The sequence below is a fragment of the Gallus gallus genome, chromosome 13 (assembly GCF_016699485.2).
Source record: "Gallus gallus isolate bGalGal1 chromosome 13, bGalGal1.mat.broiler.GRCg7b, whole genome shotgun sequence".
Taxonomy (NCBI): Eukaryota; Metazoa; Chordata; class Aves; order Galliformes; family Phasianidae; genus Gallus; species Gallus gallus.
In genome coordinates this window covers 12022291-12038645 of record NC_052544.1, presented here as the reverse complement: position 1 = coordinate 12038645, position 16355 = coordinate 12022291, and the positions used below count along the sequence as shown (strand labels likewise).

At 47.8% G+C, this 16355-nt stretch overlaps 1 protein-coding gene across 4 annotated transcripts in view; it reads left to right on the top strand.

Moving 5' to 3' along the window:
* Positions 1–1086: 1086 nt before the first annotated feature.
* The window catches only part of GRIA1 (glutamate ionotropic receptor AMPA type subunit 1), a 109912-nt gene continuing 94643 nt past the window's right edge, over positions 1087–16355 (top strand). For 3 of the 4 annotated variants that reach the window (XR_003077528.3, XR_003077527.3, XM_015293755.4), the window contains exons 1-2: positions 1087–1359; positions 3413–3550. Coding sequence is in view for 2 of the 4 variants with exons in the window: in XM_015293755.4 (XP_015149241.1) it covers positions 1278–1359; positions 3413–3550 (220 nt within the window). In the remaining 2 variants the exon portion in view is untranslated. The remainder of the gene's footprint in view (positions 1360–3412; positions 3551–16355) is intronic. The other variant, NM_001001774.2, reaches the window with a different exon arrangement.

Below are 16355 nucleotides of genomic sequence, written 5' to 3'. Positions count from 1 at the left end.
TCGTTGATGCTTTTCCTGTTTGACCACCAGCTTGCGGAGGTGGGGAGAGGGGATCAGGGCAAGGCACCCCACACCAAACCAGAACGTGGGACATCTGAGTCCTCTTTTTAATATTTTTTCTGTGTTTCCTCTTTGTCATTTACTTCTCGTGTTCAGTAAAGATGCAAGGAGTAGAGGCAAAATGTCTCTGTCCAGACCTGGTTATTTGGGTTCTGGCAAGAGGCGCCAAGTTTGATTTGGGACTTTGGGACTCAGAGGAGAATGGATGAATTTTCTGTCCTCTCTGAGATTGTGGCTCTCTGCTCACAACAATTTGACCTCAAATCTTTCTAAGTCCCAAGTGCTGCCTGAGGGCTGTTCTTTATTGTTGTTACTTCTATTGATTTGTTTTCTCCTTTTTGCTTTTAAGCAAAGCTGTTTATGGTCACATAAGCTCCAGCCTCACCAGAACCACCACAAAACAGTTCCTGCAATGTTTCAGGCTAGAAAAGTCCCTAACTTCAGGAACCTGCCCAGTCTGATCGTGCTGATGATGGTGAGCACAGCAAGTGAAGGGGTGTTATGCTGCGCAGGTTACTGGTGCAGCCAGGAAGGTGTGCGGTGGGGAGGGTGATTTGTTTTTTCCTGCTTCAGGATCTCTGGTTGTTGCTCTGAAATCCTGCCTTCCAAGGCACGTTTGCAGGTTGTATCCCTTTTTATTAACCTATAGAGGTGGATCCATTCACCTCCTGGACCCAGGGGTGAAAGCCCAGGCTGGCGAGTGCTGGATGAAGGCAGAGGAGTAGAAGCCCTTTCTCTAGAGGAGTTTGCCACCTACTGATTCCCAGGTTCCCGTTAGCTCCTGCCAGGAGAAATGGAGGGGCCGTGTGGGGGGAGCCAGGAATTTGGGGGTAGGTGGGGATTGCCCTTAGAGACCTCAACCAGGGCTCTGAGGAAGAGCCGGCTCAGGGGGAGCCCAGCTGTTGAGCTCCGACTCATCGGAGATGGCAAAGGAGCGCGGTGGCAGCGCATGGTGTGCATGCGTGTGTGTGTGTGTGTGACGGGGGAGGGATGTGGATGAGGAGCGGGCTCTCTTTCTTTCTCACAGGGCTCAGTTAATCCTGCTATCAGGCGCTGGTAAGCGGCAGTCTCAGCGCTGGATTCCGAGAGAAGGAGACGCGCAATCCAGAAGGCGCAGCAGAGGGGAGGCGAGAGTGGCAGCTAAAGAGAGCAGAGCGGGGGAAAAATCAAATCTATGCTCGGAACTGGGCTTCTTTTTCGCCAATGCAAAAGGGAATATGCAGCACATTTTTGCCTTCTTCTGCACCAGTTTCCTAGGGGTGGTGTTAGGGGCCAATTTCCCCAACAATATCCAGATAGGTGAGTGTGGAGCTCGGGGCCGGTTGGGAGCGATGTTCCCCGGCAAGAAGTGGGGTGAAGTGGGGCCGGGGGGGGGGGGGGGTGGGGGAGCACTGACCCGTTAGTCTGTTTGCAAAGGGGAAAATGTGCGTGTGTGTGTGAGACGTGGGGGACAGCGTGCGCTGGATTTTCGTGTTGATATGAGCTTTGCGAGAGCAGAGATGTATCAATTTTTCTTTGGGGGAGGGGAGGATTGAGAATAAATGCCGGTACACAGCAGCACACAGGGAGAAAAGTGCCTCTGAAATGGAGGAAGCGTGAAAAAAAAGATTATTCCGTTCTTGCTTTGTGAAATATCTGGGCTGCCATTGTGCGTTGCTGCGTTTGCAACATCAGCGGTTGCATTATACATTTTTGTGAGGATGCTCTCATCTGTGGGTAACTGGGACGAGAGGTAACAAACAGGCGCTCTCTGTTGTTGTTGCTAAAGAATAAGGGCAGAGCTATTGGAGGAAGATTTTGCGCTGAAGTCTCTTTTCATTTCATGCTACTTGCTTCCCCTGTGTGCCAGCGCTGCCTGTTTGATTCCTTTCTCCCTCCCTGCAACTTCTCAGCGCTCCTCTCTCCTCAGCCCCAGGTTTATTATTACTCTCCCATTGATCTTTGTTGACGATGATTTGTAACCCAAATTCCCTTCCTTTGCATGCCGGTTTCCTTTTGCACCTCCCTTCCCCTTACAATGCCAATCAATCGCTAATCCACCAAGTTCAGTCAACTCCTGCTTTAGCCTCCCTGCACAATCGCTGCTTTTATTGCTGTTGATGCTGCATCCCTGCCTCCCTCCCTTCCTGCCTCCCTCATACCTCAAATACACGCAGCATCCCAGATTCTCTCCCTTCCAGCAAACACGGATGATAGCCTAACTGGGCTACTAGCATCCAATTCCTCTGACACCCATGATTAGGCAGGAGAAGGGGGGCATGCGGGGGAGTGGGGGATATTCGTGCGCAAATAGCCCATTCCACGCACCTAGGAGATGCCCTCCATACAGAAGACGAGCGAGCAAGCAGATCTCCGCATATTTGCTTCTTCCCAAAGCCACCTGCCCTGGGGGGGGGGAGGGGGGTGGGGGGGTGGAATGTATGCTCCCTGCTTCTCTATTTTAATTCCGTCTGCTTTTCAAGTGCTTTGTTTCCCTCCCTGTATCATGCAAATAGCAGTACTCCCTGTAAATGCATGTAGATAGCGAGGCGGTCCAAATGTATCAGCATCCTTCTGGAGGCTGCGAAGGGATCTGCCGCAAGCCGAGTTTCCTTCTGAAGGAGCAGTGGGAAACTTTTCCCAGGGCTGGGTTATCCCAGGTCCGTTCGGGGAGATGAGCTCCGAGCTGGGTCTAGCCTGGTTCCAGTTTCCATCTAATTAATGTTGTCCCGTGGTTCTGGGCTCTTTTGTGCTTCTGTTTGGATGGATATTTCTCAGGATAAGGCTTTCGATTTCCTGCCCAGTCTGAGTTTGGCCGCCGTCACCTGTTAAATGTAGGGGTTTTCTATGCATCACACTTCCAGCAGCAGCAGGTGTGTACCGTGAGCCCTGCTCGATCCAGCACTTACACAGCTGTGTCCCCATGTGCCCAGTGTGGGGCCAGGCTTGGCAGGGCTGTTCTGCGCCCCTCAGGGAGCAAGCCTGGAGAGCAAGATTCAAATTGGGCCTCATTGTGAGCAGAGCAAGAGGAAAGAATAGTCAGATTCCTCTTTCATAGCACTAGCAGCACTTCCATTTCTATTTCTTGAAGTTTCAGGAGGGGTGAGGAGGTCGAAAGCCAAACCCTGAGCTTCAGCCCGACCCTGGGGGCTGCTGGGCTCAGGGTGCATCAGGGCTCCTGCATGTGGTCCAGGCACTGCAGAATGGGAAGCTTTTCTGCTCTCAGCCTGTCTGCAGCGGGCATGGACCCCCTTGGGTCAGGTGGGATGCAGTGGCATCCCTGGAGACCCCTCTGCAGGAACGTTTCAGACCAGAAGGTCTACCAATACAGGTGTGCTTAAGACCTTTCTTCTTGTTTTGTTTTTCTCCCCAGGGGGGTTATTTCCTAATCAGCAATCCCAGGAACATGCCGCTTTTAGGTTTGCGCTGTCTCAGCTCACGGAACCCCCTAAGCTCCTTCCCCAGATCGACATTGTGAACATCAGTGACAGCTTTGAGATGACCTACACCTGTAAGTAGCGGTGTTTGCCGCGCTTTCACTTTCTTTGCTTTTTCATTTACTCCTGACTGTTCATGTTTGTATGTGAAACAGGGAGCGTCGTGCTAAAAATGTGCCATTCTCCTTCAGGGTCCAAGTAAGAAAACCCCAAATGCACAGGATTTCTGAGTGATTTTGGGGTGTGTTAGGACACAGGGTTGAGGTAGCGCTGCAGTGATTCGATGTGCCTTGCATTTTCTTTCAGTGCTTCCCAAGCAGTACAGAACCCTCCACAATTCCTTTCCTTGTGTTTCTCTAACCTCTGTCTGATTCCTCGTTGAGGTTTCATTCCCGTCTTCCCTATAGCTGTGCTGTACAACGAAAGCACCCCTTCCCACTCACAGGGTCTGTTTAGTGTGAACCACTTCCTCTCCAGCCCCAGTTTAGCCATCTGTCCTTGCAATTTAATAAAGATTCAGAGGAAAACCGCGCCTTGATGCAAGTGAAGTCCAGATCTACTATAAGAGGAATGCCCAAAGAGGCAGAGCTAAGACAGTTGCAGTTTCAAGCACCAGTGAAATTCCTTCCCTTCGCAGAGTCTGTTGGATTGATATCGGATCATGTCTGTAGGAGCCTTTAGATTCACTGAAACATCCCCTTTGCAGTTCACTGGTGGAGAGTGGGATGGATGTGGACAAAAGCTGTTGTCTGGGCTGAGAAATACACAAAGAAAAATTGCTCTTTTACAGACAGCACCCAAGAATGTAGAGAAGGAGAATTCATAAGGCTCTAAAGAAAAATAAGTTGATTTTTTTTTCTTGTCGGAGGGTTTACAAATACAAGATTGTAGGAATTTCTTGGCCGGTAAGGCACAGAAGAGAGGAGCAATAATTTGGCTCTGCTTTCACTGGGCTATCTAATGACATATCTAAAGATTTTCTATTCTCCTTAATATCCCTTTATTTGCTATCTACAAGATTTCCATCAAGAAAGAGCAGCTATATCAGCTCAGTCCAATGGCAATTCCTTGGCAGAAAAACTAAAAAAATAGGGAGGAATAAAAGGCTGTATCTATCAAGGGAAAATGTCACCCACCTGGGGTAGAGTTGCTGACTGTGGCCGGGGATGAGCTATTTCAGTGCTGATAGCAGGAAGAAAGCAGACACTGCAAGAATATCACTAGAATAAATTCTCCATCTGTGTGTAGTTGTCCCTCCCTCTCTGCGCCTGCCTGAAATGATTTTGTTTACAGCATTAGCAATCATAGCAAGGCCACGATACCAGTTGTGCTTAAAAAGTCTGTCATTAGTACCACGGGGGTGGGGGTGGTCTCACAAAAGCTGAATGGAAGCAAGACAGCCTCCCAAAGGATGTTATATTTGAGCTCTATGTAGGGCACATTGTCCTAGATCAGACCAGCAAAGCTCTCTGCACAGTCCAACTTCACTTGTCCTCCTTTTTCTCTTTCTTTTTTTTTTTTTTCTTTTTTAATTAAAAACTTCCCAAGTCCTTCAAGACTATGGAAAGCAGCATTTGTTTTGAAAGCACAAAAGGTGTTAGTCCATGTACTCTTGGGGTAAACAAAACAACAGCAGAACGTGTTGAGAGATACTCTTCTGCTAGAACTTCTGCCAGGAATGATCTCCTTCCTCATCTTCCAGCAATTTCCCTCCCCAGTTGCCAAGGCTGGATATCAGCGGGAAGATCTGTTTATTTACAGGGAATAAAACCCTGCCCACACAGAGGTCCTTACCATCTGAGAGAAGGCTGGCCATGCTGCCAGTTATAATACCAGTTTTTGTTCCCATGGAGATAGAGAACACAGCGTTTCTCTGCCGTTGGAATCACCTCTTTCCCTGATGGTTTTGGTTGATGTTTGGACCCTGCATGCAGATAGAGTGCTGCCTCTATGGGAGCTCCAGCAGGGCACCTGGTAAGGTCCCAGCCCCATGACATGTCCTGCCTTCCCATAGGAGCCATCCCTGTGTGCTAAACACTGTCCTTGTGGCAAGTGCCTGAAGCAGCGTCATCCAAAATAGGGAATAGATAAAGAATCGGCGACGATGGCAGAAGCAAAAGGCTTGTTGGGCAGCTTGTGGGCAATGACAAAGTGGTAGGATGAACCACAGCAAAATGACAGCACCTTGTCTAAGGAGATCATATGCAAAATGTATCTCGGTATCGACTGTGACACTGTCTACCTCTGCCTGACACAGATCTGCTTGCTTGTTAGGCTGGGTGAGCTTTGGTGTGACAGTGAGGGAATTTACAGGATGAGATGCTCCCATCTGCGCACAGGTGACAGTAATAGGGAAACGTTAACAATGTGCGAGTGATGATCATAAATTGGTAACAGCAATGCCCACAGAAGCGATATATCTGTATGGTGTCAGGAGGATGCTGTTGTTGCTGTATCATTGCTGTGACAGCCCAACTACTTTGGGTTCTCTGATGCTTCCAGTTGTGGTCGTCTTGTTGTTACGCAGGGATTGTGAATGCCTCCTCTCAGGGTGGTGTCAGCCTGAGGTTTCTGCTGTCCCTGTGCACAACACATCAGCAAATTATGATTTTAATTGTGAATATTAAGAGAACAGAAAAGTAGTAGATACAACATGTGGTGACCTCATATTTCAGATGTGGTTGATGCTGATGTTATTAGCTCTGAGACATGGGCACGTTTCAATAGCTGAAATATCTTCCTGAATTCACCTCTATCCCACAGAATATATGGCAAGGAGCAGGCTCTGTGTTTGCAACTCGGCTTGTGGTGTGGCTTAGTGGTCTCTGACATGCAACGAGTATGCACAACTGCTGCTTTGAGCATCCTTAATCAAAGATGTTGTGTCATTTCTTTGAAGACTATCAAGATTGCTTAGGAAGAAGGTGAACTTACAGCCCTTTCTTTGGCAGAAGTACATAGCAATGCCAGCTGTCTCTAATGGGGAAAACGATGGGGTGGTGTGACTGAAAGGTCTGCACAGCGATGTAACAGGGAAAAATCATTCTGATCAGCTTTAAAGATGCATTCTCAGATTTTGACTTCAGCGTTTTTGGAAAAGTGTGCTATGACCTCAGCACAGTCTCCAGCAAACTGTCTTGCTCGGCTTTGCTGAGCCTGGCTGTGCTCAGGGCAGCCCAAGTGCAGCAGGAGATGCTGCAGGTTGGAGCTGAGAGAAGAGGGATGCTCTGTGCCAGCTGCATGGACACAGGATTGAAGTGTAGGACAGAGATGTAAATACTTGTTCCTGTGAGTTCTGTGGTGGACAGCAGCACCATATGCTCTTGGCAACAAGGGAATACAGGGCTATTGAGTGGAGACATGCAGCACTGAGAAGTTTTCTCTTATTGTTTGTCTCAGCCTCCATTCATGCACGTTTAATGTACATCCCATCCTGTGCACAGTGCAGCTCCCTGGGGGATAGAAGTTGTTTCAGCCTCAGCTCCTTGGCTTCATTTAGTTTGTGGTGCAGAAACTCTGCTTTCAGCCTTTGGCAGCAGCCCTTGGGTGAGCACAGGCAGTGATGCTCGTTCCAGGTGGGTCACTAACCTGGTAAATCCATCCCTGCACACTCATGCCACTTCGAAGGGATGAGTAGCTACTAAACCCCCCTGTTCTGCAGTGAGCCCTGTAGCTTTGCTGGGGCACTGATCAGTGTTTGTGCACACCGGGTGCCGGGTTGCTGAGATGCAATGTTCAGGAATTGCACACCCAAACACAGAGATCTGCAAAGAAGCATGGTAGGATTTTTCAGCTGCATGAAATCTTGCAAAGCAACCATTGCATTAATTATCCCTCTCCCTCCTTGTGTTCATAGCTGTAAGCAGTGTGAGGTCTTCATGCTGAAGAGGGTCTCTGGGTGCTGCTAGCATGTCAACAGTTGAATCCATTCTGTGTATTAGAAAACGGATGGGAGTCTGTTCATATTTTAAGAAAGAAAGCCTCCCAGCAGCAATTACGAAGAGATTTGCAATGATCACTTGCTCTGTTCTAATGTTCTTATCAATAGCAGCAAGCTTAGATCCAGATCAGCTATGAAATGAAGTATTTATTTTTGTTCTTCTTCTTGGGCACTTACGTATATAGATACAGTATTTCTGGAGATTGCTTTTTATCTCCTAAATTACCTCTCAGAGATGGGGAGGAATAGGCAAACATCCGAATGTTCTCAAACGAGGAACTAAATTTGGCTCAATTAAACAATTATTGCATGTTTAATTTAAAGGAATCTACTTTGTTGACAAACATACGGTGGCCGCTATTTCTTGGAAAGGTATTGCTGTAATTATTCCAGCAGTAATCAATTAAAACGCTATTTTTATAATTAAACTTCCGCAGTCTAAGTAAGCCCAGCCCCGTAATAGCGTGTAATTGATGTGGTGTTGGTATTTATTTTTGCAATATCAGAAATCTCATGTAAATGCTTTGGGATTTTTTCCCCCTGTAGATCCCAGCATGACTACTTAAAGTAAGCAAAGCCAACAGAAACCTGGATTTAGTGATCAGACGCAATCTGATTAATACAAAATAGGTACTACATAGAAATATATCTCCTTAGATTTTGCTATGGGAAAAGGTCTGATGTGGGCTGATGAATCAGCGCATCGATTCTCATTAGATCAAACTGAGGTTAAGGGTGCTAAGCTGCTGGCAGGGATGGGCTGTAGCTTTCCATTAATTGCATGTTTGTCTGGTGAGATGCCCCTGCCCTGCCGTAAGATCCAGCCACAGCGAGGGTGCTGATGGGCATCTCTGCCAAGTGTGAAATCCTTGAGGTACAGAGAGGGGCAGCCAAAGAGTGAGTGGGTCCTGGGCATGCTCCAATGGACTCTGGGTGCTCAGCAGTGGCAGCCACCACCAAGGAAGGTGGGAAGCTATCCCGTGTGCTCTCCTCAATGTTTAAAACTTGAGCGCTAAGCCATCTCCTCAGCTCTGGCTGCCAGGGCAGGGTGGGCTGTCTGTCTGCCTTCACGGAGCTGGGCACGGGGAGACTTGGGCGAACGTGGGCTGAGATCATCTGTAGGGATGCTGATGGCAATCCGCTGTCACTTGGCAAAGGCAGCCCTGCTGAGAGACTGGCAAGGCATGGCAAGAACAGGTTTCCCCCAGTCTGGTGTGCCCATTTTTCACCCATGGCAGTGGGGACACTTATTCTTTGCACAACTTTTTTTTGTATTTTTTTTTTTTTTTATCCTGAGCTGCAGGAGTGGTGCTTGGGGAGAAAAGCTGATGTCACATAATTAGGAAGAATAGTGGGAATTTCACACCTGCAAATCTATCTGCTCATCTGTAGAGAATCCAAATATTCATTGTTGACAAGCAAACAAGAGTGAAGAAAGAAAATTTGTGCTCAGCAGCAGCCAAAGAAGGGATTTGAGAAGCAGCGAGCAGCAAAGGCCAAACCTGCTCACAGAGTGACAGCCACAGCTTCCTCTCACAGCTTATCCTTTCTTCTTTAAAATAAAACGCATTCATGCGATAGGGACAATGCTAAGCTGCAGACACGTGGGCTTAATTTTTTGGCTTATTAGAGAGGTGAGAGCAGAAACCTTTGTGTGGCTTTAAGGAAGGCAGGATGGGGAAGTGTGCTGTTCCCCTTCAGAACTCCAGTGGAAATTTTAGATATACACATTTACATTTCTCTTAATAGGGTTAGGGCCCCAAAGGCGATAGCTCTTTGCCAGTAGGAATGGAAACCATCCCAGTTAGCTTCAGTAGCACGTAGAGCTCTGAGCATACACAAAACCAACATGCTCCTTAAAGATGCAATAAGTCAGCGAGACTCTAATATTCTGCTGATCCAAATTCTCCAGGGTGTGGTGTTAACACAGGTCTGAAGACAAAGATGCATCTATTTGAACTACGCTCCTTTAAAAAGGGATGAGTTTTACTTCTCTGCTTTTAGTTGTGGAGGATTGGAACAGGCTAACATTTTTCGCAGTGAGAAGTGCCATTTAGTACAGCACAGGATGTCCTCTGGGGGCTGCAAGGGCTCCTCAGGAAGTCAGGTCTTTGTAACATGAAGAAGAGCTGAACCCAACTGCCAGCAACCCACCATCATCCCAGCAAATAATGTTGCAAAATAAAGCCGGATGATTAACATAACAGCGTGCCATCCAGCAGGAGCTGTTCCCTGCTCACCTGCTGAACTGATCGCTCATTAGCTGCAGTAATGAGTTTCCAGCTGATTTTCTTCTGCTACCCCTTAGCAGCCAGACCCACTCATTCCCTCTGGGGCATTCTTTAAAACAATAATAATAATGTATCTCAGTTGTTTTCCCTGCAAACCTCACCCTGTCAGCCCTCATCCCAAGCTGCAGCTCTATGAGGAGACGTAGTTATGCATTGCAGCACTGATTGATCTCTTAAGGAAGGAGCAGTGAGAGGCAATGAAGAAGCGAGTCGCAGCTACAAATTGCTCTATCTTGGCTTCTTCAAGAGGGTCTTTTCATTCTTTGATTTTATTTGTTTCTGACAGCATGGAGGAGTGCACAAGAAAACAACTGACATCTGAGAGTGAGGATGTAGCATTTGACTGATGGCAGGATTCTGGTGTGTAAAGTGTATATGTGCATCTCCATATGCTTCGAGAGTTTTGACTTTGATTTAATAAGCAAGGTCCCGTAAGTGTGCTAATGGAGAGGAAGTGGGAGGGAGATGAAAGCTTGGAGGGCTGAGGAAAGGCACAGGAACCACTGTAGGTGATAGGGATCCAGTGCAGAGGGAGTTCACATGAAGGGAGGGCTATTTCTCCCCTCCCAAACACTTTGCTAGAAGTAAGCTTTGGCGAGCAAATTACATCAGTGTCTACACTGATTCAGATGTGGTTTTACTCCTGCTGGCCTGCCAGTATTCCCCAGAGTCTGAGCCTGCTGGTTTTTCTTCCGCTCAGCACCAACACCCCACTGAACACTGTCCGTGAGAAAGAGGACAGTGTTGCTATTCTGGCAGGTAAGCAGAAGCCAAAAAAAAAAATGCCAGCAGGTTTGGGACTGTGAGTGAAAGGATGTCAGCAGAGCACACAGGGACAGGGGATGGAGAAATGCTGGGTCAGGAGCAGCGCTTGGAGAGCTCGTGTGGGAAAGAGGATGGGCTCTGCAAGTGTCTGCGGTCATGTTGAGTTTTTCCTTCTCTCTTTTCAACCTTTACCCAGAGTGTTCTTTATTGAATTTACCATTTACATATGGCTTATTGCATGACGCCACAAGGTGTGGTGGTGGCCATGCACTGGTCCCGAGACAGAAGGTGCAGATATGTTGGTGCAGCACAGGATGAGGACAGGACATAATGGACAGGAAGGAGGGCAGTTTGGTGGGGGGGTGAAAAGTAGGGGACAAACTCTGAGGTGCAGACTGTGGTGAAGTGACTGCTAGATCAAAAGTGGCAGGGGAAGGCTTGGGGACAACCATCCCAGTGGTGCAGAGCAGATTGAAAGAGGCAGGGTCCAGGTAGCCAGGGAAGTGCAGACAGATCTGGGCCACCAGCACAGTGCTGCAAAGGGCCAAATCAGCCCACGGAGCTGCAGCTGAGAACAAGGCCTGGCCTGCAGGGAGTTCATGACAAATGCCTTTGTGCTGAAGGTGATTAATGCTTTTAATGAACTACCAAAGGAAGTTATAGGAAGCCAAACTGCATATGGCTGCAGGGCCGTTGCTGTTGCAAGCAAGGACGTGAGGCGAGCTGCGGCACAGCCTGCCTGTGCAATGATGCCGTTTTCAGTTCACTGTCCCAGAAACACAGTCAGGCACAGCAGCTGTCCTCAGTCTGTCCTGAGCAAAGGCAGAGCTGAGTGCATTCCATGGATTTAATCAGAATTAATTTCTGGCATGTCCTAGTTCTGGGGCCTTGCCTGCTTGGGTGGTTGTGGCTGCGCCAACCAAACCCCGCTGTCTGCAGCTCTGAGCTGTGGGGATGGCAATTTGGGAGTCTTCATTGCAAAAATGCAGGAAGAACTGTCGCTTAACTTTTCTTTCCCCTGCAAAGCACCAGGTGAAGTTCTGCTTTAAGAGTGTCTATGGAGGGTCAGAGGAAGAGAAGGGAAGAGTGAACCCAAGCTTGACCAGCTGCTCCTGCCGCATCTCTGCTCACATATCTTAGCAGCGTCCTTAAGCAGCAGGTCCCACATCCTTAAAGACTGAAGAAGGGAATCTGTCCCCTCTAAACTTTCTTTCTAAAGATTAGTTGCCCTCATCTAAGCTACTGAACAAGGCGACCTCTGTAATCAGCAGAGCCCTCCAGCTTGTGATCCTTTTGAACAGTTTCAGACACCCATCTTAGCAGAGGAGGATTTGCCCTCCAGAGGTGTGTGCTTATCTCCCTTGTCGATGCAGGAAGCCAAGATTACAGGCTTGGCTTAGGCAGCTTACCCTGAGACCTTGAGAGGTAGGTGAGAGGAATCCAACCCAAAATGTCTGCAGCTTTACCACGTAAGTGCTCAGAACTCAGTGCAGGTAATGCCTCAGTGCTACCAGACATTTTCCAGCAAGCAACCTATAAAGCACTGCATGACAAGCAAGCAGTTTGTGGTTGTGTTGTTCTGATGTTTCAGTAAAAGCTGAAGAAAACATTTGTTCATGGCTCATTGTTCATAGAAGCTTCTCTTCTCAGGTTCCCCGTCTGTATTCCAGTGCAGTACTGCAGCAGTCCTTCAAAGGCAGGGTTCTGCTGCTGTCTGGGTTGTGCTCCTATCCTCAGAACCTCTTTTATTTCTCACTCTTTGTGGGCTCACTGCAGCACTGTTTGCAGTGCTCTAATGAAATTGTTTTGTGTTTGCTTTTGCTGTCTTGAAGCAGATCTTTTTTCTTCCTCTTTCTGTCCGTGCTCTCCTAGCTGCCATTGCCACTCCCTAGGAATGGGATCAGGGGGATCCTGGAGACAGTAGCACCAGGAGAGCAGTGCCTTCAGATGCTAACTGCAGCATTCTCCAAATAGCACCTGGGGATTTCACTGAGCAATCCCCACTGGTGCTAATGGGAAGAAGAGCACAGCTAAACCCCATGCAGCCCTTTGGCTAGGCAGGAACAGACAATCTTGTGAGCTTTCTTGGGAAAAAAAGAAGCGTGAAAAAGAAAAGAAACAAAGGTTATTTGTGACATAGCCTATGTTAGTAGTTTCATTTAGCAACCATGTGAGCCAAGTTGGATGTTTACCCCTGGATTAATATGGCTGAAAATCCCAGGGATGCTTTGAATCACACCCTTCTCTGGTCTGGAATTCTTGTGGCCAGCTGACAGCAATCCCAAAGCAGTTTGATAACAATGTGCAGGGTGACCTGATTCAAACTTATCTCCAGAAGAAAGGTGAAAGTGTGAATCCAAGCTAGTAACATGCCCTTAGATCCCAGGGCAGTGTGGTTGACATCTGGAGCAGTGTCAGGGTAGCTGAGGGTGGAGGCAATTGGGGTCAGGATAGCTGAGGTGCAGCATCATCCCCTGGTGGGACTGTAGGGCCTTTAGCAAAGATGTGCTCAGTGCTGTCTGCACAATCCGAGCTGTGTGGGTGCGCTGTTGCAGGATTAAGGGCATTTGTAGGGTGGTTCATGTCCAGAGCTGCAAGAGGTGCTGCAGAGGTGTAGTTTGTGGGGGTGAGATTTGCAGTGTTTTTCTCGGCTATCCTTGCCTGCAGTCAATGCAGGGAATCGTTCACAATCGACAACAGCAAATTTACATTAAAAAAAGGTTCCATCAAAAGGAAATCGCACTTGACAGTCCCTCTTTAGCCACGGGAGAGCAGCAGGCAGACAGGCTCATAGGCTGCCTCCTCTCCCTTGCTGTCTGCGTGTTCTTTGGTTTTGGCATTGCAAAAATGGGAAGCAGCTGTAAGCCCTTTGGATCGCAAATGGATCTGGGAGTCTGCTACCTCTGTTAACAACTCATTTATTATCGCGGAGCAGACAGTTTCCTCTGAGCCAGCTCAATCTATCATTGCTTAAAGATGCTGTGTGAGACTGGAAGCATTTGCTGGCACCTGAAGGCCGGTAACGAACCCATCTTTGGAAGGAAATCTCCTTCCTCGCTGGGTTTTCTTCTTCCCAGGTTCAGTGGGAGCAGTCTGTGGGTACTACAGCCCAGGGCTGGCAGGGAGCAGGGTGTGCTCCTGATGCCCTCTTTCCTCTGCAAAGTTCGGGAGCATCCTCACTCTAAACATTTCCTAAGGGAAAAGAGTGCTCTTGGCTTCTGTCTGCATGCAAAGTACTGAAGAGGGACCAGGAGGATTATTCCAGCTCCACTGCACGAAACCCGCGCTCGTCCCACAGTCAGGGCAGCTCTACAAAAGGGCACTTCCCGTTATTTCTCCAGATGCATCCAACATCTGTGCAGATGCTGAGCAGTCTGATGTTAGCTCTCCCAATCCAACCCTCTAAGAGAATTTGCTACAGAGAGCAGTGAGGTGATGAAAGCCAGTGCTAATTGTGCTCATTGCAGGAGTTAGAAGCTCCCACCGGTGTTTTTGGCTGCCGTTACATCCTGGCTGCTTAAAGTCCAGAGCTCCCAGTGTGCTTCAGAGGAATTCACTGTCAGGGTGAGCACGGAAGGGAGAGATGTGCTGGTGTGAGCAGTGTGCTGAGCTGGGGATGGGGTGAAGGGGCACAGCGACGCTGCAGCTGGCTTTGTTGGTTCTCATGGTTAGCTGGCTGATGTGCTTCAGTCTGTCTTCCTGTAATTTGCTCTCATGAATTATTCCAAGAGAAAATAGCAGTCCTATTAATTTTGCTTTGTTTATAATAATCTTACTGGTGAAGGGAAATAGAGTTACATGTGCTTGGTTCAGCACTGTCAGTTTGGATTGCAGATCAACCCTTTCCTATAGAAGTTGAACTTGTTCCAAAGATCTGTTAGGTCCTATAAAACCTTACAGTTTTTATACTCTGTGATCCCAACACTTCTGTCTTTCTTTCTTTGGGATTTTACCCCATGATGCTGCCTTCAACCCCAAATTTTGCTGCTGCTTCTTTTTCCTGCAGTAGGATTTTCCTCATGGTTGTTCTGCCTCTCCTTCTGCTCGTAACTGTTGCAATCCCAAAGCGTAAGACATGATAATAATTTCTCTTGTGGTTTCTGCCTTGATCTTTTGCATCTCCCTGTCATTAGGAGTTTTGCAAGCAGTGCTTCATCCTTATATATGTGTGCCGAAGATTTGGGATGTTGATTATTGACTTAGGACTGTAAAATTGCTAAAAATCAATATCTTTAAGGGCACTTAAATGCATACTGATTCCTTGGTCTCGCACGCTGGTTTCTGGTTTGCTAGAGAAATCTCCTGCCAGGATCAAATGACTGAGGAGTCACTTTCTGAAGCTCTAACAGTTTCGTTGTGGCACCTCTTTCCTCAAGATGCGAGAGGAAAAACTTGTGCAGGGGTACACTGAGACATCAGTGGCAAAAAGGGAAGAAAAGTACTGGATAATATGTCTTAAGGGGGAAAAAAATAGTAGGAGAATTGAGTTTTAGGCAAGTTGTAGAATCAGGGACAAATGATAAATGGGAGCTGAAGGCTTGCTGCAAGCGCATTAGAGGCAGCTTCTAACGTGTTCTTTAAATCAACATTTGTTGCTGTTTGGCCCTACCTGCAGCTGTTAAAGCATGCAGTGAAATGCCTCCTCCAATGGTGCTCCCGATCACTCTTACAGAGCTGTCTGATTAGTGCAAGCAGCAGCTTGGGTATGTCCAATGTCTGAGTCCTTGAACAGCAGCACTTGATGTGCTGGACTGAGTGGGCTTTTCTTCAAGGAATGAAAGATTAATCACTTTCCAGATGCCCTGAAATAAATGGAGACTTGGACTTGAAGCCCTGGGTGACCTACTTGTTCCTTTGAGACTTTGTCTGTGTCAACAACTTTCTTTTCTCTTGGGAGAAGTTGCCTCTTAAGGACTGCTTGATGTTCTAGTGGCTTGTTTGTTTGTTTGTTTGTTTTTAATTTTTCCTACATAGGGAGGATGTGGAAAGAGCTGGCACTGATGAAGCACCAGCAAAGCTATGTTGGGAATGTCTGAAGCTCCTCCATTTAGCTCTAAAGGCCGGGTGTTCAGAAAGGTAGATGTGACTGCCAGGCTCATAAATCAGTGGGGAGAAGTGAGTGGTCAATTATCCATAGGACAGCACAGAGCTTTACATTTTGGGACAGTCCCACATTAGCCTCATCTTTTTGCTTAGGCTCACGCTTGCAGTGCTTGCTCTTCAGAATGAACCTGACCCCAGTTGGGAGGACTCATAGATGTCCAGAAAGCAGGGACAGCCATCTGGCTGGTACCTACACTCTCCCATGTGTGCTGGGAGGTGATGGGGGAGCTACTCTGCTTCTTGTGGAAGCTCTAAGCAGCATAGGTTTAAAGCCATGTAAGTGGTTGAGTGGGTGAACAGAAACTACCTCTGCGTGTAGGGTACTTAGAACAGTTTATCCCAGGCAGACGTCGCCTCAGAGCAGCACAGCAAAGCGAAAGTGCCAAGGGGCCATTCTGAGTGTCCGCAGTCCGTATTACCAACCATCTGTTCTTACAGAACTGTTGTGACAGCCGGAAAATATCCTTTACATTGGCAGCATAGACTCATTCATCTCCGCTCCCCAAGTGACTGGAGCATGATTCACCTGCTCGTCTCTGCCTTCGCCTTCCTCCCCAGACAGGGTGCTGGGATTGGGCCCATATGGCTGCTTTGTGCCATGCTGCCTTGCCAGAGCTGGGCCAAGCATAAGGCTGGGGATAAATGCTGACATGATTAAGCCACTTTGGAAGAGGAAAGACTGAACCAACTCCTCCACTCTCCTGCTGCCCACAGGGAAGTGTTTAATCTCATGCAGGGAAGAAACTCACGGACGTGCATCTAAAGTACTAACCCTGCATG